Here is a 26599-nt window from a genome sequence, read left to right on the forward strand (position 1 = left end):
GCCGATCCTCTAAGGTTCTTGGTTCTCTCAAGGTATATTCTCAAAGCTCTTACAGGACAGAGGACTTTCTCTGGATCAGATGGACCTAGTACGTCTGACAGGCTCGACTGAAAAGGAGCGAGGCTATGAGTTAGCCAGGTCCTCAGTCTTGGCAAAAAAATTAAAAATTAGCGAGTATACAGCATTGCCTTGTGGGAAACCTATCCTTTTATCGATGGCATGAAGCTCGCTGGCTCTCTTGGCTGTACCCAGTGCCATCAAGAAAAATGTCTTCTTCGTAAGATTCCGAAGTGATGACGAATCCAAAGGTTCAAACGGCGACCCTGACTGCCAGTTGAGGACCACATCCAAGTTCCAAGCGACTCCCGAGGGTTTAGCTTGCTTACTAGTATTCAAATGTTTGATTAAATCGCTGATGTCTTGGTTTGAAGACAGGTCTACTCCTCTATGTCTGAATACTGAACTCAACATCACTCTGTAACCCTTGATGGTAGATGTTGTGAGCCCTTTCAATGTTCTAAGATATAAAAGAAAATCTGCAATTTGGGCTGCAAATGTTTGAGAAGAGGAGATATTCTGCTCCCGGCACCACTTTCGAAAAACTGCCCACTTGGATTGGTAGACTGCAGAGGAAGATTGTCGCCTGCACTTAGCAATAGCCTCCGCAGCCTTCCTTGAAAATCCTTTCGCTCTGACAAGCTCCCTGACAGTCTGAAGCCTGTCAGCACAAGAGTGGATAACCCTTGATGGTATCGGAGGAAGTGCGGCTGTTTGAGAAGACTTCTCTTCTGAGGAAGTTGCCTTGGGAAGTCTGTCAAAAGGCTCAACAGATCAGGGAACCACTCCTTGTGTGGCCAAAAGGGAACGGTCATTGACACTTTGTTGTGTCCATTGAACTTTCTTAACACTTCCCTCACCATGCTGAAGGGAGGGAAGGCGTAAAGGTCGAGGTTCAACCAGTCCTGCAACATGGCATCTGTTGCCAATGCTTGTTGGTCGGGAGCCGGGGAACAATACAATGGAAGATGATGGCTCCTTGACGTCGCAAGCAGGTCTATCGACGGCTTTCCCCACAGCTTCCAAAGGTCGATGCACACCTGTGGATTGAGTGTCCATTCCGTCGGTGGAACCTGTTTGCCACGACTCAATTCGTCCTCAAGGACGTTCATCTTGCCCTGAATGAAGCAGGTCACTAATTGGGTTCTTGTTGTTCCTTGCCCATAGAAGAAAATTCTTTGTCTCTTCGTACAGCACAAAAGAATGGGTCCCTCCTTGATTCTTGATATAAGCCAGGGCGGTCATGCTGTCTGAATGAACCGGTCCTGTCTTGTGGAAGGCTACCGTTGCAAATTGTTGAAGTGCCAAATGAATCACTTTTAATTCCTTTACATTGATGTGGAGGTTTCTTTTGGGAGGAGACCATGTTCCTGACACCTCCATATCGCTGAGAAGGGCTCCCCAACCCAGATCCGAAGCGTCTGAGTATAACGTTAGGTCGGGGTTCATTGGAGCCAGAGACCTTCCTGGTGTGAATCTGTCTTCCGCTAGCCACCACTGGAGGTCCTCTTTTATTTGGGGAGAGATGTTGAAAATGAACGAATCCAAGAACGACTTCCTTTTCCAATTGGTCTTGAGGTAAAATTGCAGTGCTCTTGTATGTAGCCTGCCTAATGGAACAAACTTCTCTATGGAAGAGAGGGTTCCCAGAAGACTCATCCACGCGTTGATTGAGCAGGAGTGACGAGTTACGAAGTCCTGAACTTTCCTGCGGCAAGTTAGTATCCTCTGTTGGGATGGAAAAGCCCAAAAACTCTGAGTCTATCACTATCCCCAAATATAGAATAGACTGAGTCGGGACTAACTGTGACTTCTTGAAGTTTATTAAAAGGCCTAAATCTTGGGTGAGATGAAGAGTTATCTGCAGGTCCTCCATGCACTGAGATCTCGAGGGGGAGTGTAGGAGCCAATCGTCCAGGTACAGAGAGATGTTTATCCCCATAAGATGTAGCCATTTCGCTAGGGGAGTGAGTACCAGGGTAATAACTGAGGAGCCATGGAGAGTCCGAAGCAGAGTGCCCAAACCTGGAAAACTCTGTCCTGGAACACAAATCTCAGATACTTCTTGGAGTCCAGTTGAATTGGAATGTGGAAGTAAGCACCTTGCATGTCGATCGTAATCATCCAGTCTCCCTGATGGATGGCTGACAAAACCGAATGATTCGTCTCCATTTTGAACTTCGTTGTTTGAACGAAGAGGTTCAGGGCACTGATGTCCAGGACAGGTCTCCATCCTCCCGATGACTTGGGAACCATGAAGAGGCTGTTGTAAAACCCCTCCGTGTTTACATCCTCGACTACTTCCACAGTTCTCTTTTCTAGTAGGGTTGACACTTCCCGAGATATGTCTCTCTCTCTCTCTCTCTCTCTCTCTCTCTCTCTCTCTCTCTCTCTCTCTCTCTCTCTCTCTCTCTCTTTATATTGGAATTTCCCCCAAAAACCTCTCTGAGTCTACCAAGTAGGCTTTTAAGCTGATGGGAGAGGTTACTAAGTTAAGTATACCTTAGTTTTACCAGACCACTGAGCTGATTAACAGCTCTCCTAGGGATAGTCTGAAGGATTAGACTTATTTTACGTGGCTAAGAACCACTTGGTTACTTAGCAACATGGGACCTACATCATTATTGTGGAATCCGAACCACATTATAGCGAGAAATGAATTTCTATCACCAGAAATAAATTCCTCTAACTCTTCATCAGCCGGCCGGAGACTCGAACTCGGGCCTAGCGAGTGCTAGTCCACAGCTCTACCGACTCGCCTAACGAAGAGCTGGGAGAGGTTACTAAGGGAGGATTCTCCCTGAAACGGATAGCATAGCCTTCTTTCAATACTTTCAGCACCCACGGCTCCACATTCTTCTTTTTCCATTCTGTCCAGAAATGGGAAAGTCTTGCTCCCACTGGAACATGGAGGACAGACGTCTCATTTTTGAGGTGCTGTCTTGTTAATGGGTTTCCTAGTTGGTCTGGAAGTTCAGAGGATGGATCTAGGTTGGGACTGGAAACGACCCCTTGGACCTCGAAAGGGCTGTTGCTGCAGGGGCAACAACATTCTAGTAGTTGTGCTTGTAGTGGCTTGTGCGGGGAACTTAGTCCTTTTGGCAGATTGAATAGGAGGTCCTGGGGTGCAAAAAGAAGTGAAGAACGTTGCGATGAGGTGACTCCCTTTGCCATGTACGAGCACCACAAATCTTGTTTCTTGAGGACTCCTGTTGTGAAGATGGTTGCTAGCTCTAGTACCCCATCTCTTACAGCCCTATCAGCGCACCCCTGTACTCCCAGCCAGTCAAATGCGACGTTCTCTTGACGGGACGCACAGTCTTCTATTTTCTTGGCTAGGGCCCCCACCATCCAATCCAGAAAACTAAAGACCTCAAAGACTTTAAATATGTCTTTAAGCAGATGGTCTAATTCCAAGGCTGTGAAGAGAATTCTGGCCGATGAGAAAGCAGAGCAGCGAGAAGCATCTACAGTATGATACTGGAGAAGTCCCCTTGAGAGGAGGCAGAAACTCTCAAGGACGGAGCTTCTCCAGTTGCATAAGACAGATACTTCTGCCCTATCAAACAAGAGGGAGGCGAACAGAAAACCGCCTTCCCGACTTACCTCTTCCCTGCTAGCCAGGCATCCATGCAGCCGAAAGCTTTCTTCGACAACAAAGACAACACCATACATGGCAGTCTGGCGGTACCTGGTGGTTGTTGCATCAGTAGGCCGAATCCGGCGATAAAGGGACGACTGGAGAGAAGAACGACGGGTAACAGACCAGAAAAATCCTGTGCAGTGCCGAGTAATGAGAGGCAGGTTGCTCCTCTTCTGCAGGTTCCTCGACGGAAAAAGCGGGTGATCCTGGGGGTTCTGCACTACTGGAGTTGGCTTTTGAAGAAGGCTCAACACTTTATCAAGCCGAAGTTGAAGCGTCAGCAACAAAGGATCTTGAGCAACAGACGGAAATTCTCTTGAGGCATCCGATACTGGAAATTCTCCTTGTGGGGTCAAGAAGAAATTAGAGGTGGGGTGGACTTCGAGAGAGGTGCCCCCAGCGACTGGACGCACGGACGGTGGGCGCCCACTCGCTGTTGAAGCAGACACTGACTCCTTGGAAGCGGCTGCATTGTCCGCGGACACTTGGTGCCCCAAGGATGGGTGCTCGGCAATCTGACGTTCCCGCTCTGAGAGGTCAAACACGGGCTCTTCTAACTCGGAATCTGGGCGCTCATGAACAGGCAAGGCGAAAACTGCCCACTCATGTGATGGGCGCTTGGACATTGGGCACTCTAGAGATGAAAGCTTGGATGCCGAACGATCTTCGAACAGGGTGGGCGATGAAGTTGGGGGTGCTAAAAGTTACACTGGGCTCGGCACTCTTGGCATCCATGACCTGGACTGGTACACACTTGTTTGGGGTCAGAATGCACTTTCGCACCTGAATGGGAGCGAGAATCTCTCGCTGGCAATTCCCAAAATCTACAAGAAGGGAGAGAGCTAAGTTCTCTCTCTCTAACTCACTGAGAGAAAGACAGGGGCTGAATCTGAATCCTCCTCCTACCCCATATTTTCAATGGCCTAGAAACATTAGCAAAACGGTCACTACGTTTCTTTTATGTGGGAAAATCTGAATCACTTGAAGATAGGGCATGCACATCCATTTGAACACCTTTCCAACGGCGTTCTTCCGCAGCCTGGGATTGGTGGACAACAGGCTTAGATGAGGCGATGACTGCTTGTGGGCAAACCCCAACATCCCTTGGACTGCCAGTTTGCTTCCTCCCATGTTGGCAAGGGGAGTTTAGCAGGGACCTTGGTCTAGGAGCATCGGTGGGATGAACAGCCGCCTCCTCCACTGACACTTCACTCGACACTACACTATTAAATTTGTCCATTAGGACCTTTACAGAATTCCCAATCTGGGAAACAGTACTGACAAGTAAATTAAATTTTTGATCTACCCATGCTTCTAAGCTGGCAATGGCATTGGGTTCAGCAGAATGTGAGCTAGGTAATGGAGTGACAGGAAAAGCTGGAGGACTGGAAATGGGAGAAAAAGCTGTCACAGGCATTGAAGGGATAGGCATAACATCAATATCAACTCCTGGAGAATGACCTACACTAGCAGAAGCCTTAGCTTCGGCCCTAGGTGTAGCTTTTCTAATTCGGTCATGCTGCAATTTGTCTAAGTGTGTCTGTAAAGTCTTCCACTTACCCTTCTCCCAGTCTTTACATTCGTCAATTCAATTCCAGAGAATAAATTTGTTCCCTACATGTACAACAAATGGTATGTGAGTCATATTTTGCAGAAGTGAGTTTAGTTTTGCAGCCTTTGCTGCAGTACCTAATCCTAGACAAACTACAGTCAGACATAATGGTCAAAATTCCAATTAGACATGTCACAATCGAAGAAATAATCCAAATTCTAGCTAAGTTAGATAGCTGCGCTACCAAAAGCAAAGAGTACTTCACCAAAGACGATCTCCAACCATCCGGCGAAAACAAAACAAGAGCTGCTAATAACTGGTGTTCAGTCATTAATCAGCAGAAACGAATTGAGCTCTTTAGCTACGTTGTACTACTCTTCCCCGATAGTGGGCAGGGCGGAATACCTACACCCAAAACAAAAGAGCGCTACCACGAATTTCGAATTTTGAGCTGCCGCGTAAAGTAGAAACTATAGCTATGTAATTATTTGGTAAGTTACTTATGTAAAATATAATTTTCATATAAGTAACTAACCAAATAATTACATAGCTGCATCCCACACCACACTGAATGGGGGTGGGATACATGGACATATTCTACTCCAGAACATTAAGGCATGGTAAAGACTTTGATATAGAAAAATTGCTAGCACTGAAACAATAGTTGTCATTTCCTTACGTGGTAAGAGAGCTACTGCAGGTGAATACTGCCTCTGGTTGGTGCTCACCTTACCCTGTAGTGGCATGGTGGTAAAGCCATGAGGCGCCTCTACTTTAGAAGTGGGAGCTTTGCAGCGAAGGATAGGACTGATGGCTAGCAAAGCACATATAAGTGCCCTTGTCCTGGGTGCAGTACCAGTATAAAAAACAACCAGACAACACTGTCACCTAAACAACACCCTACTTGAAAGTGAAGAGATAGTAGGAGAAAAAGAGAGATTCCTATGCTCCCTCCACCAATACCATGCCAGCCACTGAAAATGGCTCCAAGGTACTGCAATTTTCAAACCCTGTTGCAACTTCTTTCAAATAATGAGACGCGAAGATCGGTTTGCACATCTAGTAGGCTGACTGCAGAATGGAAATGAAGGACATACAGTGCCTGAAAGCTAATAAGGTAGAGACTGCCCTGACGTCAAGAGCTTTCACTTTAAAAGCAGGCATCATGTCCTCCTGAATCTGAGAGTGTGCCTCAGAAATTAAGTCTTTGACAATGAAGGACAATGTGTTCTTAGTCAGAAGGCAAGATGGGTTCTTGACAGAGCACATGAGGTTATTGGATGGTCCTCTGATCTTCTCAGTCCTGCTCAGGTAATACCTTAAAGCCCCAGCAGGGCAAAGAACTCTCTGCTTACTCAGAGCGAAGGTATCCGTTAAGGTCTTAATGGAGAAAGAACGAAGCCAGGGCTTGGGTCCTCATTCTTGGCTAAAAATCCAAGGGTAAAGGAGCAAACTGCATCTCCTTGTGAAATCCCTACCCTTTATCAATGGCTTGGATCTCACTAATATGTTGGCAGTAACCAAGGCAAGGAGGAAGAGAGTCTTCTAAGTAAGGTTTCTCCGAGAAGAGGAATGAAGGGGTTCATAAGAGGGACCTGTCAGCCACTTCAACACTACATTCAGGTTCCAGGAGACTGGGCCTTCCTTTCTTGCTTAGACATATCAAAGGACTTGACGAGGTTGTTAGGATCTGGGATTGACGCAAGATTCAGGACCCCTGTGTTTAAACATAGAGCTAAACACAGCTCAATACCCTTTAATGGTGGAGGATGAGAGATTCCTAGATCTCCTCGGATTAAGATGGAAATCAGCAATTTGGGTCACAGGTCTCTCAGAAGAAGAAACCTTGAGTCTGAGACACCAGCTTCAGAAAATCGCCCACTTACCCTGGAAGACGCGGCTAGGAAATCAACGCCTAAGGCTTGCAATTGCCTCTGCAGTGTGTCTTGAAAACCCTTACGCTCTGACAACTTCCAAACAGTCTGAAGTCCATCAGGGCAAGAGCGGACAACCTTTCGGTATCTCTTAAAGTGAGGTTGTTTGAGCAGACATGATTTTTAGGGGAAGGAGTCTCGGAAAGTCGACCCACAACCGTAGCAGGTCCTGGAACCATTCTTTCATGGGCCAGAACAGGGCTGTGAGAGTTATCGTAACGATGCAATGAGCCCAAGACTTGTTCCAAACTTCCCTGATCAGATTGAAGGGCGAAAAGGCGTATTGGTCCCAGTGGGAACACTCTTGCAGCATGGTGTCTGTTGCCCGTGCTAGATGGTCCGGGGCCTGAGAACAAAAGAGAGGAAAGCGATGGGTCCTTGAGGTGGCAAACAGGTCCAATGTCGGCCTGCCCCATAGTATCGCAGATTCCGATAGACCAGGGGATCCTAGGTGGGAAGGACCTACTTTTCAACGGCTCAGTTCATCCACCAGAATATTTAGTTTGCCCTGAATAAATCAAGTGACTAGACTCACTCCATTTGAGGTGTACACAGTAGAAGGTCTCTTGCTGTCTGGCAGAGAGAAAATGAGTGAGTGCTGCCTTGCTTTCATATGTATGTTAGGGCTGTGGTATTGTTTGAATGGACTACCACAGTCTTGTTGTGAACTAGGGTCAAGAAGCACTGAAGCCCTAAGTGAACTGCTTTCAGCTCTCTGACATTGATGTGAAGGTTCTGTTCTTCCGGCAAACAATCCTGAAAACTTCCCGGTTCCCCAAGAGGACCCCTAAACCTAGAACCAAGGAGTCTGAACAGAAGTCTAAGTCTGGGCTCAGAGGATGAATGGCTTTCCTTCCGAAAGTCTACATTCAGACGGCCCACCATTGCCAGTCCGACTTGATTTCCAGGTTTACGGGAAAAGCGTAGGTGTCTGGCTGTGTTTCTCTGTTCCAGTTGGCCTTGAGGAAGAATGCAAAACTCTCCTAAGAAGTTTGCCTAACATGACGAACATCTTGATGGACGACGGGGTCCCCAGTAGGCTCATCCACTGATGGGCTGAGCAAGACGAAGGGGCTAGAAACTTGTGGGCCATCTGAAGGCAGCTGATGATTCTCTTGGCAGACTGAAAAGCCAAAAAGTCCAAGAACTGACACTCATCCCCAAATAGAGGAACTCTTGCAACGGGGCCAACTAAGACTTCTGAAGGTAGATGATAATTCCCAGTTCCTGAGAGAGAAGATGTTCAAGTCCTTCTTGCACTTTTCCCTCGAAGGGGATCGAAGGGGCAAGTCGTCCAGATATAGACTGACGTTTATGCCTATTAAATGAAGTCATTTTGCTAGCGGAGCAAGGACTCAATTGAACACTTGGGGTGCCATAGAGACGCAAAAACAAAGAGCCTGAAACTGGAATTTAGCTGGCGCCGGGCGCTTGGCAGCTGGCGCCGAGTACTCTGAGAGGAGACAGGTGTTTAGATGCTGACGTGGGGCACCTGAGAGAGTGTCCTAGAAGATGAACCTTACCTTAGATACTTCCTTGAGTCTGGATGGATGGGGAAGCGGAAGCGTGCGTCCTGCATATCCAAGGTTAACAACCAATCGCCCTCATAAATGGATGAAAGGACTGACTGGTTTGTCTCCATCTGAACTTCATCTGCTGGACGAAAAGGTTGAGGGTACTTACATTGAGGACTGGTCTCCAAACCCCGATGATTTGGGGATCACAAACAGATGGTAGTAGAAGCCCTCCTTGACTTCTACTATGACTCTCTTTCGAAAGAGAGAGGAGATTTCCTCCACAAGGGCCGAATGTTTTCCTATGCCTCTTGAGTAGGCTCTCCATGAATGGAATGGAGAAGCCCTTCCTCAAAACCTTTACAATCCACTGTTCTGTCCCTCTGATACTCCACTTCTCCCAAAACTCGAGAAGACTGGCTCCCTCTTGTGTACGGAGGACTTCTTCCTCATTTCTTGGGCAAGGACTTGAGCTCTTCTTGAGAGTTCTGGCCGAGAAGCAGACATTGGAGCAGGTCCAAGACTGGACTTGGGCTTACTCCCATGAAAGGGATGTTGCTGGAGAGGAGAGACCGTCTTAGGAACAAAAGCGGACGAATCCTTGTGGCGTTTGGAAGAATGAGCCAGAAGATCCTAAGCTGACTTCTACTGGAGGTCCCAGAAGATCCTAAGTCGACTTCTGGGCCTGAGTGACTCCTTTAGTGGAACAGGAGCACCAAAAAACGCTTTTCTTCAAAACCCCCAGGGAGAGCCATCCCTGATGGTCTTGTCTGCACGAGAAAGGACTCCTAGCCAGTCCGAAGCGAAGTCTCCAACTAAATCATTGCAATCTTCAATTTTCTTGGCTACCTCTCTCACCACCCAGTCCAAGAAACTGAAAGCTTCAAACAACTCAAAGAGGTCTTTGACAAGGAGGTCAAGTTCTGCTGATAAGAAACAATTTTCACCAACGTAACACTGAGCATTGGCACCAGGCACTCGGAAACTGGTGGTGGACGCTCGGAAACTGGCAGCAGACGCTCGAAAACTGGCGGTGGACACTCAGGAGCTGGTGTCAGGTGCTTGTGAGGAGATGGGCGCTTGAACGAAGACAAAGGGAGCCTGAGAGCGATCGCTGGGCGCTTGGGAGCCAAATACTGGCGTCCAACAGAAGTACACTCGGGAGAGAAATACTCCGGGCTGTCCCATGCGCTGCAGGAAGATTGAGGACTACGCCTGACTCCTTAACCGCTATCTGGGCATCGGAGAAGAGCGGCCAGCATCACCTGTGTGCTTCTTCAATGGACGAGATGAATCTAGAAAGCACTTGAGTAGCTTCTAAGTCTGGGCTGTGAGCCTTGAGAGTTGGACAACAACTGAAGCACATCCACAGAGACACCTTTCCAACAGCTGTCTGTTGAAGCCTGGGAGCAATCAACAGGCTTGACTGAGGAGGTGACTACACATGGGCAAATGCCACCAGCCTCCCTTGGACCTCAGGCGTCTTCTCCCAGGTTTGAGGGAGTATGACAGGGACCTTCACCTAGGAGAACTGGCAGGACGAGCAACCACCTCCTCCACTTGCATGACACTTTCTCCTGTCAAGACACCTTTCCAGTGGCTGTCTGCTGATACCTAGGAATGTACAACAGGTTCAACTGAGGGGGCAACTACCCATGGGGCTACCCTCTCGGCCTCCATAGGACTTTCGGTACGTCTTCTCCCATGTTTAGGGGAGTATGACAGTAACCTTGGTCTAAGAGAACCGAAAGGATGCGTAGCCACCTCCTCCACTTACACAACACTATCACTTGTCACTTTGAGGGAAGTGTCGCCATCTGAATCCATTTTTTCCAAAAATGCCTTCAGCGACGCACCTAACTCTGCTACTATATTCACTAGTAGGATCATTTTCTTGTGAAACCTAAATTCTAGACTGGCAATGGCATCAGGTTCGGAAGCGAGGGAGCCAGGCACAGGAGTAGGTGGATTAAAAGTAGGAGGGCTAGTGGCAGGAGAAAAATTAGGAAGTGGGGAAGAAGAAATAGAAAAGCTATCTTCTAACCTAGGCTATGGTAGAAAACTAGGCTAAGGGAAGCTTGTTTCTAAACTCTAGAGGCTGCTTTCCTTTTTCTAACCCTTCCTAACTTGTCTAGTTGAGATTAAGTATCTTCTATTCTTGCTAATCATTACATTTAGCACAAGTTCTCTCCCTACTATATTTCTGCCCACTACATTTACTGCAAATTGTACAGTATGAGACTCATATGAAGATTTGATTACTCTGGTTCTGCAACTTTCGCTACAATAGCGAAACTAGGTGAACTTGAATCAGACATAATAATAACCAAAACTAGAAAAAATTATCCTGAAAGCTATTAAAGCTTGAAGGCTACTCAAGTAAGTGATAATACTTCACCGAAATCCAGCCATACAACCAAAAATCAGTAAACAAAAGCTGCAGCAAACCCCTGATGTTACTCGAGAGCCGGCAGAAACAGAATGAGGTTTTCTGCTAAGTCATTTCCCGTACTCCTATTAGTGGGTGGGGCTTGTCACCTACACTAAACTATCGAAGTGCTACCGCGATTTTTAAAATAAAGGCTGCTAAGTTAAGTATACCTTAGTTTTACCAGACCACTGAGCTGATTAACAGCTCTCCTAGGGCTGGCCCGAAGGATTAGACTTATTTTACGTGGCTAAGAACCCATTGGTTACTTAGCAACGCGACCTACAGTTTATTGTGGAATCCGAACCACATTATAGTAAGAAATGAATTTCTATCACCAGAAATAAATTCCTCTAACTCTTCATCAGCCGGCCGGGTTACAAACTATAGCTATGTAATTACTCGGTAAGTTACTTATATGAAAAATACAAATTTTTTTTTTCACAATGCTTTGGTACACAGTTTGGAGCAACTTACATTATTTGAAAATATAATGAAATTTTAAAAACTTTATTTGATTATTGCCTCTATGCTATGATCTAATAAGGCCCGCAGAATTAAGTTGGAGCTTACTATGAACTGAAATATACAAGCATACATGTATAAATTTAACTTTACAAATGAGTGCAAGTGTTTACAGTAATAAATATTGCAAAATAAATATATTCATACATAAAAAATAAGATACAAAAACTTACCCATAATCAAATTCTGTGTCATTCCCCCTTAAAAACCTGTGATACAATGAAGAGTAAAACTCTTCTCTGAAAAGCTGTTTCTCGCCTGACTCTATGGCTTCTTCCATTCTCTCATCATCTTCTTCTTCTACTTCTTCATCTGTGTCTTCTTCTTCAAGCATGTCATCTTCTTCCTCTTCTTGTTGCTTCTTAAGATTTCTTTCAGAACAATTATCAATATGTTCTAAAAGAAGAGAGGAAAATCTGAAATACAATCAGAAACAAAATGAGAAGTATTCTGTACTTGACAGAAATTGCTAAATTTAATTATTGATGTGCATTTACCTGCTACTACAAAGCACAATACATCAGTAACAATGATGCCTTTTTATTTCTCAAGGTGATTAAACAAATGCTTAAAATCAAGCATCAAAATTAAGCTGCCAAATCCCTCCCTCATTCATTCAGCTAAGTGTGTCACCTACAAAACCTGGCTAAGAAAAATGTAATATTAATTAACGGCTATAGTTTAGTAAAACTAAATTATGGTATACTAATTGCATTACTTGATTTAAAGTACAAATTGTTACGAAAAGTATACGGTAGTACTTAAGAATAGCTTAATTCCTGTTCAAAATAAAATTTAGATGATGATTTAAAACACTGTAGAAAACAATCACTCCTGCCAAGCCTGAGTGTCCCATTATCCTTATCCTTCCACTACAAACTCTAGTAGGAGGTTACCACTTGCAGTGAGCCTTTTGTGGAACAATACATAAGATACTACAGGTTCCTTGGTGTCTGTTCAACCTCAGTTATATTACTTTCTAGCTTTTTCTTTTATAATTCTTTGGTCTACTCCCACTTGACAACAAATCTCTACAATGTTGTTAAATAAGCAAGTTAATAACAAGAAACACTTAAATAAAGAACTGCATTATTGTTTACTAACTGTTTAGTTCTTAAATATGCACCTAAGTAGAACAAAAATTAAAATCCACTATGGTTTCATAACTACCTTGTTTCACTTGCTTCATTCCTTCCAGCTTCCTCGTACTTCCTTTTTTCCTCTTCTGTCTGGTGGCGAGCAATTAACTGATCATACAGTAATGGATCCCGCCTTTCCATTTCTTTTTCACTAAAGTAAGTTCCAGAACGTCTCATTTCTTGCATTGCAGCATACCGTCTATTTTTTATAGTTACTCTGTAAGTGTGAAAGAAAACTTATCATTTCAGTACTGTACTAGAATGATGTCACATTTGCTAAAGAACAAAAGATTCCAAATATTTTGTTTCATCAATACATACATTCTTTTACTTTTGCTTTCATGGCTACGTAAAAAAGCAGTAAACTGAGATTTGAATAGCTCCTAAAAGGAAATAAAACAGTGGATAAGTGAGAGAAAAAAAACTGCTAAGAACAGTTGCCCTTAGTCTACTCTCACTATCAAAACCTCTCATTCTTTCTTGCAGATGTCAGACCTAAATACTATGTCCTAATCACAAGGGATAGGGGGGTGGGACACTTAATAAAACATGTGAATTTTCATGATGAAATTAATTATTTAGATATTTACCTACTATTACAGTTAGCTTATATCTTCGTGCCACTAGGTGCTATCAGCATTCAAAAAAAAAAAAAAAAAAGCAGCATGGCTGACCTGGTTAGACTGTCTATAATCACCTGTTTTCCCCACCAGGTAGCTTTAGAATTTTTATGTTCTTGTCAGAATTCTTCCTGACCACCCACTAGGATGTGGGGTGGCTAATCAGGTTTCCACTTTCACAGTAGATAAGTATCCAAATAATTCATTTTATCATGAAAATTCACATGTATTTGGAATGAGTCTTACCTACTGTTAAAGTTAGCTGACTACCACGTTGAAAAAGGACGGTGGGTTAGTATACCCGGAAAAAACACCCAGTCAACTAAGCGAACTAAAGCTTTATTAAAAAAGAAAAAGCTTCTGAATGTTTTTACCTGTTGTGTGATCGTTTTTGGTAGGTACTGTCACCAGAGGGTGGATCCACAGCAAGCTGTAAGGTTCTTGGTCCTCGTAGTGAGACTTGTCTGAGGATCCTCACGGGGAGGACTCTATTTCATAGAGTATCACTGACTCCTGTGCCTGAGTCAAAGCCCACAATAACAGTCCAAACTAAAGACAATAACTACCTTACGATAAGAAGGTATGCTCCTACACACCAATGTGTACCTTCATGCTCCCCAATCAGATACCAGGATTTCCTAACAACTTACAATAAGAAAAGAGAGAAGCAAACTCTCTAATTTTGGTTCAGAAGAAAACTGTCCCTGCCGCAACGATGGGACTAGGGCTTTGGGATTCTCATGTGTAATTTCAACCCCTTGCAAATAATGCACAACAGAAACAGAGTTACACCTCCACTGAGCAGCATGGGCAACCTTGTCTAGAGAAAGGTTTTTAAGGAAATTAAAGGAAGTGCTTATAACACAGACATCATGAGGCTTAACTTTTAACAACAGTGAAAATTCACAATTCGACTCTGTGTGTACGGACTGAATTAAGCAACGTAAAAAAAAAAAGACACAGCATTCTTGGACACAGGTATATTAGGCCTCCTAACACCACAATAAATTTTTAACTCCTCCTCTTAAAGGTTTAAGTCTGTCCTGGTAAATCTTTAAAGCACTAACTGGACATAGAAGATCCTCTTTCTCATTGCCTACTAGAGTAGTTAAATTAGGCACTTTCACAAATTTGGGAAGGGCTTTAGCTTTAAAATCATTTTTTCCCTAAGCAAAGGAAGAAAAGAGAGGCAGGCATCCCCTTGGATGAAGCCCACATTACATGAGAGGGCTTGAAGCTTAACTGTGGCAAGAGCTAAGAGATAAAGCATCTTTAAGGTTAAGTTCTCAAGAGAAGATCTGGACAAAGGCTCAAATTGAAGTATCGTCAAAAATTTTAGAACAACGTCCAAATTCCAACCTAAAACACCATAAGAAGATAAGAAGATCAGAAGATCAGAACACCTCTTTCAAATTTAAATTTTGATCAATCTTCAAGTCTGAATGTCTCAAAACCAAAGATAACACAAGTCTGAATGTCTCAAAACCAAAGATAACATAGGGCGATATCCTTTAATCGAAAGAACAGAAAGTTATTTCATGTATCTAAGATACCGGAAGAACTTAATACGGTTATCTACAGGGGTACTGGTGCTGGATATCCTTCGGGACAAGCACCAAGATCAATAAATTGACCACTGTTGTTGGTACAATTTAACAGTGGAGGACAGATTCCCTAGATGCTCTTGAAAAGCCTCTAGCTCGTAAGAGATGGTTGACAGTCTCCAAACGGTCAGACGATGCATGTGGGGGTTTTGATAGAATCTTCTAAAATGAGGCTGTCTGAGATCTTTCCTGAAAGGTAGATGACGAGGAACATCTATGGCCAAGGGAGGTAGCTCAGGAAACCATTCTCTTTGGGGCCACCAAGGAGCTATTAACATCATCCTTGCATTCTCCAAAAAGCGCAACTTGTTGATTACTTTTCTCAAAACTGCAAATGAGGGAAAGCTTAGAGGAATAGGTTCAACAACCTGGAGAAAAGCATCGACTGACCATGCCCGAGAGTCCCGGCGTGGAGAACAGTAAATTAGTAGTTTTGTATTTTGGGCGGTTGCAAACATGTCGATGTATGGGGCTCCCCAAAGGTTTCACAACCTCTGACAGACTTGAGGGTGAAGAGACCACTCTCACGTAAGTAATTGTCCTTCCCTCTGCTGAGTTGGTCTGCAATAACGTTGTTTCTCCCTGGGATAAACTGAGGTAAAAGAAAGATGTTCCTGGATTCTGCCCAAAGAAGAAGGTTCTCTGCCAGCCTGAACAAATCTCTTGAGTTCGTGCCCCCTTGCCTTCTTATGCATGACAGCAAAGTTGAATTGTCTGAGTAGACTGCAATCAACCTGTCAATGACAAGGTATTCTACTTCCATAAGGCTTTTCCAAATTTCCAGAAGCTCTAGATTGTTGATATGCATTCTCCTTTCAGCTACTGTCCAATTCCCTGACATTTCGATGTGTCCCAAAATGGTTCCCCAACCTGATACCGACACATCTGAAGACCATTTGAGGTCTGGGCTCTTGAGGTCCAGAGGCAGACCCATCAACTTTCTTGACCAATCTCCCCACCAACGGAGGGAACTCGAAAGACTTGGGGGAACTATCGACGAATCTGGATAACGATACCTGTCCCAAGTGTCCTTGAGATAATATTGAATTGGTCTCATTCTTAGACGGGCCACGAAGACCAGCTTCTCTAAGGAGGCCACGTGGCCCAAAAGAGACAGCCATTTCTTGGCTGGAAGCCTTTTTAAGGGTAGAAAGTCTCTTACAAGAGACAGAAAATTGCCTACTTGTCTCTGTCGGAAAAGCCCAAAAAGACCGAGATTCGATCTTCATCCCTTGATAAACAACTGGCTGGGATGGAAGAAGTGTAGACTTGCTGACATTGATCTCAATGCCTAACATCGAGGCTAGTCATAAGAGACAATGTTTCACCCTCAAGATCGCCTGAAACGAGTTGGCAAGAACTAACCAGTCGTCTGAGTATGGGAGCATCCGGATGCCTAGGAAATGATTCTATACCGTCAATGGAGCCAAAACACTGATGAACACTCGTGGGGCCGTACTCAGATCAAAACGCAGGGCCTTGAATTGGAAGATCTTGCCTCTGAAGACAAAGCGTAGAAATTTTCTTGACTGAGGATGAGTTGGAACGTGGAAGTATATGTATTTTAGACACAAATGCAGGTGTACTTTGCTTCAACATCTTATTAATGCATCGGAATGTGTACACAGAGAGTGCTGGGTACGGTAAGGATACCAATTTTTTGCTTAGAGACAGTGCGAAGTTTCATTCGCATTTTGAAAACTGAGATTTATCATTTTTGCGAACGTTGACATAGCCCAAAGTAGTGCCTCAAGGCGTGATTGAGATGTGATCGGAAGTCCATATGACATGTGACAGGGTGTGCGATCACTGACCCATATGGCATTGTGGGTACTGGAATCTTCCGGAATGACATAATGAAATCTTCCCTTCATGCATCACGATGGGCATGCATGCGTGTGTTCGTCAACGCACGCCTTCTTTGTGAGAAAATATCTGAAAATTCTTCATCCCCACTTGAACTATTGTGAATGCTCTTTTGAGCAGTGAAACTTTTTTTGAGATATGGATTTTCCATGGCTGTTGAGAGTAAGTGGACATTTTACGGTTTCGCTAATATTTTCCCTTTCAGACATTGCCTTTCAAACTAATATGATATTTTTATGATAAAATAAGGTTTTACTTATACTTACCTGGTAGTTACATATAGCTGTCGTCTCTGACGCGCGGCAGAATTTTAAATTTCGCGCTAGCGCTAAAAACATCTAGGTGATCCCTCTACCAGCGCCCTCTATAGGTAACAAGGAACTATCCCAACAATGTTCTAGAACCCACATTAAGTTTTAAGCCCACTAGACATGAGAGGGGGGTGGGCGGGTTTACTCATGTAACTACCAGGTAAGTATAAGTAAAACCTTATTTTATCATAAAAATATCATTTTTACTTATAGGACTTACCTGGTAGTTACATATAGCTGATTGGCACCTTTAGAGGGGGTGGGATCATGTCAGCCACATATATTGTTAGAAATCAAAACATGAATTTTAGTTCCTTACCTTGAAGGATTGCTGACTCAGTGGTTACTGCCTCTGTAGTCTGCTTATCCCTCGATTGTATAGACAGGATATAAAGGATCCGGGTGTCAGATACAATCTGTTAGTACTTGCCGTGAGGACAACGCCGTGACGGACAAGACTTAGTATGCCCTTGCTCTGGGCGTAGAACCAAATTAACAATAAGGGATCACCTCCATCACCAAAATATAAAATTAAAAACTTTCAACCATAAAATTAAAAGATTGTAGGTACTCCTAAACCAACAACATAGTACCTACAAACGAGCGCAACAAACTCAATTTCCAACTTCAAGGAGAAAATGTTAGTCGGATAGGGTTGCCCCTCTTTCTCCCTCACCCACCACCGTGTCAGTAACTACTAAAGGCCCTAAGGTACTGCCATTGTCAAAATCAGTCTTCAATTCTGACAAGTAATGCGATGCGAAGACCGACTTACATCGCCAAAATGTAGAATTCACAATCTTCTGCACTGAGAGGTTGTGCCTGAAAGCCAAAGAAGTAGCTACAGCTCTTATCTCATGTGCTCTCACTTTCAGAGTTCCCGTGTCTGAGTCCTGACAATTCACATGGGCTTCTGAAATAACTTCTCTTAAGAAGAAAGCAAGAGCATTCTTAGAAAGTGGTCTTGACGGGTTTCTCACAGAACACCACAAGTTCTCCGAAGAGCCCCTGATACCTTTTGTTCGGTGAATATAGAACTTTAAGGCTCTCACCGGGCACAACAATCTCTCTTGTTCTCCTTCTCCCACAAGATCTGAAAGGCTCTTAATGCTGAAAGACCTCGGCCATGGTCTGGACGCATCTTCGTTCTTCGCTAAGAACCTAAGAGAGGAAGAACAAACAGCTTTTCCTTGAGAGAAACCAATAGTTTTGTCCAATGCATGAACCTCACTCACCCTCCTGGCTGTTGCGAGTGTTACTAGAAAAATAGTTTTCTTAGTCAAGTTTCTCAGCGATGCATTTGCCAAAGGCTCGAATTGATCTGAACAAATCCATTTAAGGACGATGTCCAGATTCCATGCTATTTGTTTAGGAACTTTCGTCTTCGAGGTATTAAAAGACTTAAGTAAATCTGTTAGATCCTGATTGTTCGAGATGTCTAGACCTCTGTGCTTAAATACCGAAGCAAGCATTGATCGATACCCCTTAATCGTGCTCAAAGACAATCCTTTCTCCTTAAAAAGGGATAGCAAGAACTTCGCTATTTGATTTAGAGAGGTTTTAGAAGACGAAACTCCATGTCTATTGCACCAGGTTCTAAACTGATTCCATCTAGCCTGGTATACTGCGTCGGAAGACTTTCTTCTGGGTCGCGCAATAGCGCTTGCAACCTCCTTTGAAAAACCTCTCTTCCTGAGGAGTCGCTCGACAGTCTGCAGGCGACAAGCCGTAGAGCGGACAAGTTCTGATGGAACCTCAGGAAGTGGGGTTGTCTGAGTAGATCTTTCCTCGACGGGAGGATCCTCGGAAAATCTGCGAGGAGGAGGAGAAGATCTGGGAACCATTCCCTCGATGGCCAGAAGGGAACGATTAGAGTCATCTTGGTGTTCTTGTGGTTCCTGAACTTTTCCAAGACCTTCCTGATAATTTTGAACGGTGGAAAAGCGTAAAGATCTAGGCAATCCCAACTCATTGTCATTGCATCCACCCAAAGTGCCTTGTCGTCCGGATCTGGGGAGCAATATACTGGGAGGCGTTTTGTTCTGTCTGTTGCAAATAGGTCTACTAGCGGACAACCCCACAGATTCCACAATCGTTTGCAAACCTGCGGATGTAAGGTCCATTCCGTGGGCAAGACTTGGTTCTTCCTGCTAAAAAGATCCGCTGTTACATTCCTCTCGCCTTTTATGAACCTGGTCAATAACGTGACCTCGTTCTCTTCCGACCATTCTAAAAGTTCCTTGGTCGTCTGATACAGGAGAAGGAATGAGTGCCCCTTGCCTCTTGATATAAGCAAGAGCTGTCGTGTTGTCCGACTGAACTAGAATAACCTTGCCTTTTACTTCTTGCTGAAATTGTATCAGGGCTAGATGTACCGCTTTCAGCTCTTTCACATTTATGTGCAGTTCTTTCTGCTCTTCCTGCCACAGGCCCAACATTCCTTGTTGTCTAAAGTCGCTCCCCACCCCTGATCCGGCGTCTGACAAGAGTGTGAGGTCTGGGTTCTTGATAAAAGAGAAATTCCCTCCTGTAGCCTTTCCCTTGAATTCCACCAGAACAGCTCCTTCTTGATCTGATCTGAGATCTTGAAAAGAAAGGAATCCGGATGGGTTTTATGTGGCCATTGGCTTTGTAGATAAAACTGCAGAGGCCTCATCTTGAGTCTCCCCAGTTTTACGAACTTCTCCATCGAGGCTAAGGTCCCCAGTAAGCTCATCCACTGGTTGGCTGAGCAAACCTCGCGATGTAGAAAGTCGTCTATCATGCTTAGACAAGACTCTACTCTCCGTATTGATGGAGAAGCCCGAAAAGTCAGAGAGTCCATTCTCACTCCCAAATAAACTATCTGCTGTGATGGTGACAGGGACGATTTCGAACATTGACTAGTAGGCCTAGTTCCTTTACCAGAGATAATGTCTTCATTAGGTCCTCCACACATTTGGCTTTGGGTGTGCTTTCAGAAGCCAGTCGTCCAGATACATTGACATCCTTATTCCTTGTAAGTGAAGATTCTTCGCCACCGTTGACAGAACTCTTGTAAACACTTGAGGTGCAGTTGACAGTCCGAAACAAAGAGCTCTGAACTGGAAAACTTTGCTTTGGAAAACAAACCTCAGGAACTTCCTTGATTCCTGATGGATAGGAACGTGGAAGTACGCATCCTGGAGGTCTATCGAGACCATCCAGTCGCCCGGTTGAAGAGATGCTAACACTGACTCTGTCGTTTCCATCGAAAATTTCGTTTTCTTTACGAAAACGTTCAATGCGCTCACGTCTAGAACCGGCCTCCAACCTCCCGACGCCTTTGAAACTAAAAAGAGACGGTTGTAAAACCCCGGAGAGCATGGGGTCGGCACTAACTCGATGGCTTGTTTCCTTAGCAGTGCTTCTACTTCTTCTCGAAGGGCGCAAAACTTCTGAGAGTCGTTGGAGTATGTTGGAAAAACGACTGGAGCGTCCGATAGAGGGGGCTTTTGTTGGAATGGGATGGAGTACCCCTCTCGGATCACCTGTAAGGTCCAAGGATCTTGAGTGACCTTTTGCCAGGCTTCCGAGAACGACTGGAGTCTGGCACCTACTGCTATGTGGAGGACAGCACACTCATTTCTTTTGTTGAAAATTGGAAGGTCGAGTAGAAGATTTTCCTTTCCCACGAAACTTGGAAAAGGGCCGAGAAGCAGACTTGCCCCTGAACGTCTTGGAAGTGTCCGAAAACACCGAAGTTTTGGTGGAAGTAGCTACCGGAGTAGTCTTCTTCGGCTTCTTTGCTGACTGAGCCAACAGGTCCTGTGTAGCTTTTTGTGTGAGAGCTTCAGCAGTCTCTCGAACTAATTCCTTCGGGAACAAGTGGTCCTTCGACAAAGGAGCAAAGAGGAGAGCAGACCTCTGGCTGCGGGAAACCCTTCGCCAAAAAGAGCACCAGAGTTGTCGTTTCTTCAGAACTCCGGTTGCAAAAACCGAAGTTAGCTCAAGGCACAATCGCATACCCCCTTGTCTATGCAGTCGACTACCGAAGTGAAATCCGTCGACTGCGCATCCGAAAGTCCGAATTCTTTGACTTTCCTAGCCAGAGCCGCCACTGACCAATCAAGGAAACTGATGACCTCCACAACAGCGAAAATACTCTTGAGAAGATGATCCAACTCTGACTGCGTGAAAAGATCTTCGCTGATTGAAGAGCTGTGTGACGACTTGAATCCACTAGACTGGAGAAGTCTCCTTGAGCGGAGGCAGACACACCCAAAGAAAAACGTTCTCCAGTCTCGTACCACATGCGGCTGCGATGAGCCAATCTGGAGGGTGGAAGACAAAACATACTCTTGCCTTGCTCTCTCTTGTCTGAGAGCCAGGAATTAATTTTCTTGATAGCCTTCTTGGCCGAAATCGCCAAAACTAGGCGTGTAAAGGAGCTGGATCCGAGGCGTTATCCCTCTTAAACTGCGATCTGGGAGAAGCCGAGTCGAAGGCTTAAAAGAGTCCCCAAAGTTTTCAACGAAAACTTGAGTAACTCCTTATAACCCGAAGATTTCTCCTTAATTCCTGGAAAGTCCTCTTCTATTTCTACATCTTCTTCGATTTCTTCGTCTACAGAAGACACAGGAGACAATTGGTGCACAGGAACAGTTTCCTGACGAAAAGTAGGTCGTGCGGAATCTAAAGTCTTACGACCATGCCGATGTGGCGCCGAATCCGTCAAGTGTGGCGCCGAATCCGTCAAGTGTGGCGCCGCGCTGCTGAAGTGGCGCTGCGCCAAGCTGAAGTGGCGCGCCCATGCTGAAGTGGCGCTCGTCAACCGAACGTGGCGAATCCGGGCCAGAGAAGAATGCTGAAGCGTCTGGTTGAGCCTCTTCATTGGTGCATGCGAAGTGGGAGGCTCTTGAGTCAAGACTTGTGGCGCATTCGAAGGAAGTGTCTCCGCAACAGGTGCTCCCGAAGCAGCACGAGCGCCACAAAAGAACTGAATAAGATCCGTCAATTTGTCCGTGACTTGAGCGACAAAACGGGGATCTTGTTGACCGGTAGTAGGAGGAGGCACTATCTGCGATGAGGCTGGACGAGATGTAGACGCTCCTGGAACGGAAACACGCTTATTACGGGCAATAGTACGCGCGTAGGTTCCTTCCGACGAGGGGCTGATCTACCAAGAGGAGGAGGAAAAAGGTTCAGGATCCTCCCAGAAGCTACAGCCCGCATGCGGATCCGTCAACGATCTTTTCTTCGGAATCGCTGCAGGAGAGACGGCGCGAGACCTCTTGAGAGGGCGAGAAGAATGCTTGAAGCGCCCACTTCGAGGAAGAGTCAACGAATCATCACCACTAGAAGACACATCCCCAGCAGCGCCTTTTCTATGGCGTGCGGAAGCATCCTGGGAATGCACAACAGGAATACTTGAGGGGGTGACTGCTCGGGAGCAAGCCCCACTCGCCTCCTTTCGGTTTTCGACATGCCCTCTCCCTGAACCAGGGGAGTCCGACAGAGGTCTAGACCTGGGAGAACGAGTGGGCCGAACAGACACCTCCTCCACTAACACTTCACTTCGAGGAGCCAATTTTTCAATGGCTTGGCCCATCGTCTGGATGGCTGAAAGCACAGCTGAAAATTTAGTGTCCATTTGGACTTTTAACTCTGACACGGTGATAGGATTGGGATCAACAGGGTCGGACAAAGGAGAGTTAATAGGAGAGGGGTTAACAGATTGAATTACCTGCCCTACAGACTTAGCAGATGATGACCTCTGCGAAGCTTTCCTAACTCTGTCCTTTTCTAACTTCCGTAGATATTTTTCTAAGGCTGACCATTCATCCGTTGTTAGATGCATACATTCCTCACATGTATTCTCTGAATTACAAAATTTACCCCTACATGAAGAGCAAACTGAATGGGGGTCGATAGCCGCCTTAGGCAAACGAGTCCTACAGCCTAAAGCACAATATCTATACTGGGAACCAGAATCAGACATGTTGTACAAAGAATTAATTCCGACCACAAAAGCAAAGCGCTAGCTAGCAAAAAACCACAAAGAAATACTTAAGTATAAATTGCAGACAAAAAAATTCAACCACAAAACGAGACCGTGTTACCGGTCTCTCGGCAGAAAACTTAATGGGTTCTAGAACATTGTTGGGATAGTTCCTTGTTACCTATAGAGGGCGCTGGTAGAGGGATCACCTAGATGTTTTTAGCGCTAGCGCGAAATTTAAAATTCTGCCGCGCGTCAGAGACGACAGCTATATGTAACTACCAGGTAAGTCCTATAAGTAAAATATGCATTTTTTATTTTTCTTTTGGCTTATTATTGTTCCACATGTATATCTTTGATGACTATGTACTGGGGTCTAGCAGAGATGTTTCTGTCTCTTTGCCAGGAATTGTTAATGGCCCTATGAAGGACTTTGGGAGAAGAATTTTTAAATGTAAGGAATATTCGGGATGGTGCATTTTACGATTTTGACAATGACAGACTTTGTGACTTGACAGGTATATATTTTCTGGTACTAATATGATTTTGGTCTTGCCATATTTTAGTTTAGTCCTGCCATGATTTTGAGATCCCACTTTCTTTGATTCATTTTTCAGGCTTGGTTTTGAGAGTCAAGCTATATGACTTGTTCCTTTTAATTAGTCAGTGGTTTGTTGGGTTTTAGAATAAATTCTGTTTTTCTAATATCACTGAGTTTTATTCAGTGGCCTTAGTCAATTATGAGATACACTAGAAAGAGAGAGCTGAGTGATGGTTCGTTTTCAGATAATCGCCAAGTTCCCAGCTGCTGCTGGGAGATAGGTAAGTGTTCTCCCCTGGGAAGATAATAGTTTCCTTTTGATGAATATGAATGGTAAATAGCTTTCCAGAAAGCGTAACACATGCATCTTGCATATCGATAGAAATCACCCGGTCTCCGTTCTGGATGGCTGCCAGAACAGAACTGGGTGACTCCATCGAAAAAGGAGTCAGATGAACGAACTTGTTGAGACTGGAAACATCTAATACTGACCTCCAGCCTCCTGAGGTCTTGGGAACGAGAAAAAGGTAATTGTAAAACCCCAGTGACTTGTCTAACACTGGTTCGATCACTTCCTTGAATAACAACTGTATGGTCCCCTCCTGTAAAATCTGGAATCTTTCTACATGATGACAGTACACAGGGAAGGATATCGGAGATGCTGACAGGAGGAGGAGTAACAAAAGGTATGACATATCCCTCCCTGAGCACCTTCACCACCCAAGGTTCTGCTTCGAAGCTTTGCCAGACACTCCAAAAGCTCTGAAGACGGGTTCCTACTGTACCTTGAGGGCTCAAACCATCAGTTGCGGTTGCTTTTAGGATTCTTTCCTCCAAAGCATGAGACCTGATTACCTCGAAAGGGCTGATCACATGAGAAAGAACTGGAAGACATCTTGGGTCGAAATACAGTGTGAATTTTGGGAGCAAGACCAGAAACGGCGTAGGTGCAGGAAGCTTGAAAGAGGCTTCACAAGACTGAGGTAATAATTCTCTACTTTCCTGATTCAAAACATCTTAAGCAATAATTTTAAAAACATTGGGATTAGGTAGATGATGATGAGGGGCATCAAAAACAGCTACTGATCGCTAAGCTGGTGTTACTTTACAAGACAAAAAAAGAACACAATTGTTCTTGTTTCTTTAAAATAGAATTACCTGTAAACATATGAGACAATTCTCCAGAAGCATCTGAAATAGTTCTATCAAGGCAGGGCAAATACTCAAGAGATTCCTCCAGCACCGTCTCTCCCTCAAGAGTAACGTGTTCTTTCGCTCTGCGAAGTACATGAGCAACAGTACTAAGCACAAGTTCCACAAAGGAGAGGGGTTCAATAGGGTGAAAAGCTGATTTCAAGAGTGCTTCTGCCTCGCCACTAGACCAAACTACTTTACTAGTTTTGAGAGCTCTTCATTTCATAGGGTCAAGCAATTTGAAATAACTAGCATCTTGAACAGGGAAAGGACGAAGATCTTGCAACGCTCCCGTGTGATAATAAGCAACTCTCTGAGATTTCATGAAAGAGGAAACCGTAGCCATCGAATTCCTATGACCTGCTTTGAGGGATAAAGCTTTCAATATTGCATTAAACCATGCAAACACAGAATCAGACAATTTTAACTTCTTACTCGCTTGAACTGGAACCGAGGTAGAAGCCAACAAAAGAGAACACCAATCAACCCAATCATCTTTGGTAAAAAGGCAATGGTAAAGCAAAGGAAGGAAGGGGGTTACAGGAATCGTTAAATCTTCATGGGAAGAAGACGGTAACGCACCTGGGACATACAGCGTTGACGTCACAGGATGTGGACAGGAAACAACAGGAGGCTGGGGGAGGGCCCTTGGGGCAGACATGCATACAGGAAGGTACTCAATTAAGGAAGAAACATCAGAGAACCACGAAAACACCCTTAAAGACATTCACAGTGGAAGGAGGCTACTCCTGGTCAAACCCAAAACTGGTCCAGCAAGTAACTCTACCAATGCCCCACTCCCTTGTTAAAAAGGAATGCTAAGATTGCATGTTATCAAGTTAAAAGTGTACCTTAGTTTAACCAGACCCCTTAGCTGATTAACAGCTCTCCTAGGGCTGGCCTGAAGGATTAGATTTATTTTACGTGGCTAAGAACCACCTAGCAACAGGACCTATAGCTTATTGTGGAATCCGAACCACATTATAAAGAGAAATGAATTTCTATCGCCAGAAATAAATTTCTCTAATTCTTCATTGGCTGGTCGGAGAATCGAATGCGGGCCCAGCAGAGTGCTATCCAAGAATGATACCAACCTGTCCAATGAGGAATTGATTGCATGCTGTAAGTACAAGTACCCATATCTAGTACAATCCAGCTTTTACTTCGGTCTACATGTTGATCCGGAATGGAATTAGGGGTGAGAAAGAGTTCAGTCACTCTGTACTCCTCTCCCAGGCTTACACAAAGCTAAAGTACTCAAGCAGAAAACTAGTCTGCCCAGGCAGAGCTGGGTGCTTCCACCACCTGTTGAGCAATCACCATAGGTCAACAAGAAAATATCTATGGGCCTCCGGTATAATAAAGGAAGGGAAGTCTACACCTTAGATGCCTGCCTCCACTGCAACAGAAGCACAGCAAACTTCATGTGAAAGCACTAAGACTGGTCTTGCTCCCTGACTTTGTGTAACCCCTAATGTGTACTTTGGGTGACTTCCTCCTCAGAGGAGTCATAACTCATCGAGTACCTACAAAGTCAGAAAATGTAGGGTGCTCCAGAACACCTCCCCTGATGCTAGCCAAAGCTGAAGAAAAGGAGCCAGTATTCCATATCAAAATCCAGGGTCCTTCATGAAGAATCTTATGACTCATAATGAGCATAAGAAACACCCCATCTAGAACCATAATCCAAAGTCTGGGTGGAAGAGGTAGGA

The 26599-nt window shown here is 44.6% G+C and overlaps 1 protein-coding gene across 5 annotated transcripts in view; it reads right to left on the reverse strand.

Annotated features, from left to right (window-relative positions):
* LOC136844492 (coiled-coil domain-containing protein 97-like) overlaps positions 1-26599 on the reverse strand; it is a 112390-nt gene that overhangs the window by 40778 nt on the left and 45013 nt on the right. For all 5 annotated transcript variants that reach the window (XM_067113806.1, XM_067113804.1, XM_067113805.1 and 2 more), the window contains exons 4-5: positions 12824-13009; positions 11827-12069 (exon numbers count right to left, since the gene is read on the reverse strand). In XM_067113806.1, coding sequence (XP_066969907.1) covers positions 11827-12069; positions 12824-13009 — 429 coding nt within the window. The remainder of the gene's footprint in view (positions 1-11826; positions 12070-12823; positions 13010-26599) is intronic.

Source organism: Macrobrachium rosenbergii, chromosome 12, assembly GCF_040412425.1.
Source record: "Macrobrachium rosenbergii isolate ZJJX-2024 chromosome 12, ASM4041242v1, whole genome shotgun sequence".
NCBI lineage: Eukaryota > Metazoa > Arthropoda > Malacostraca > Decapoda > Palaemonidae > Macrobrachium > Macrobrachium rosenbergii.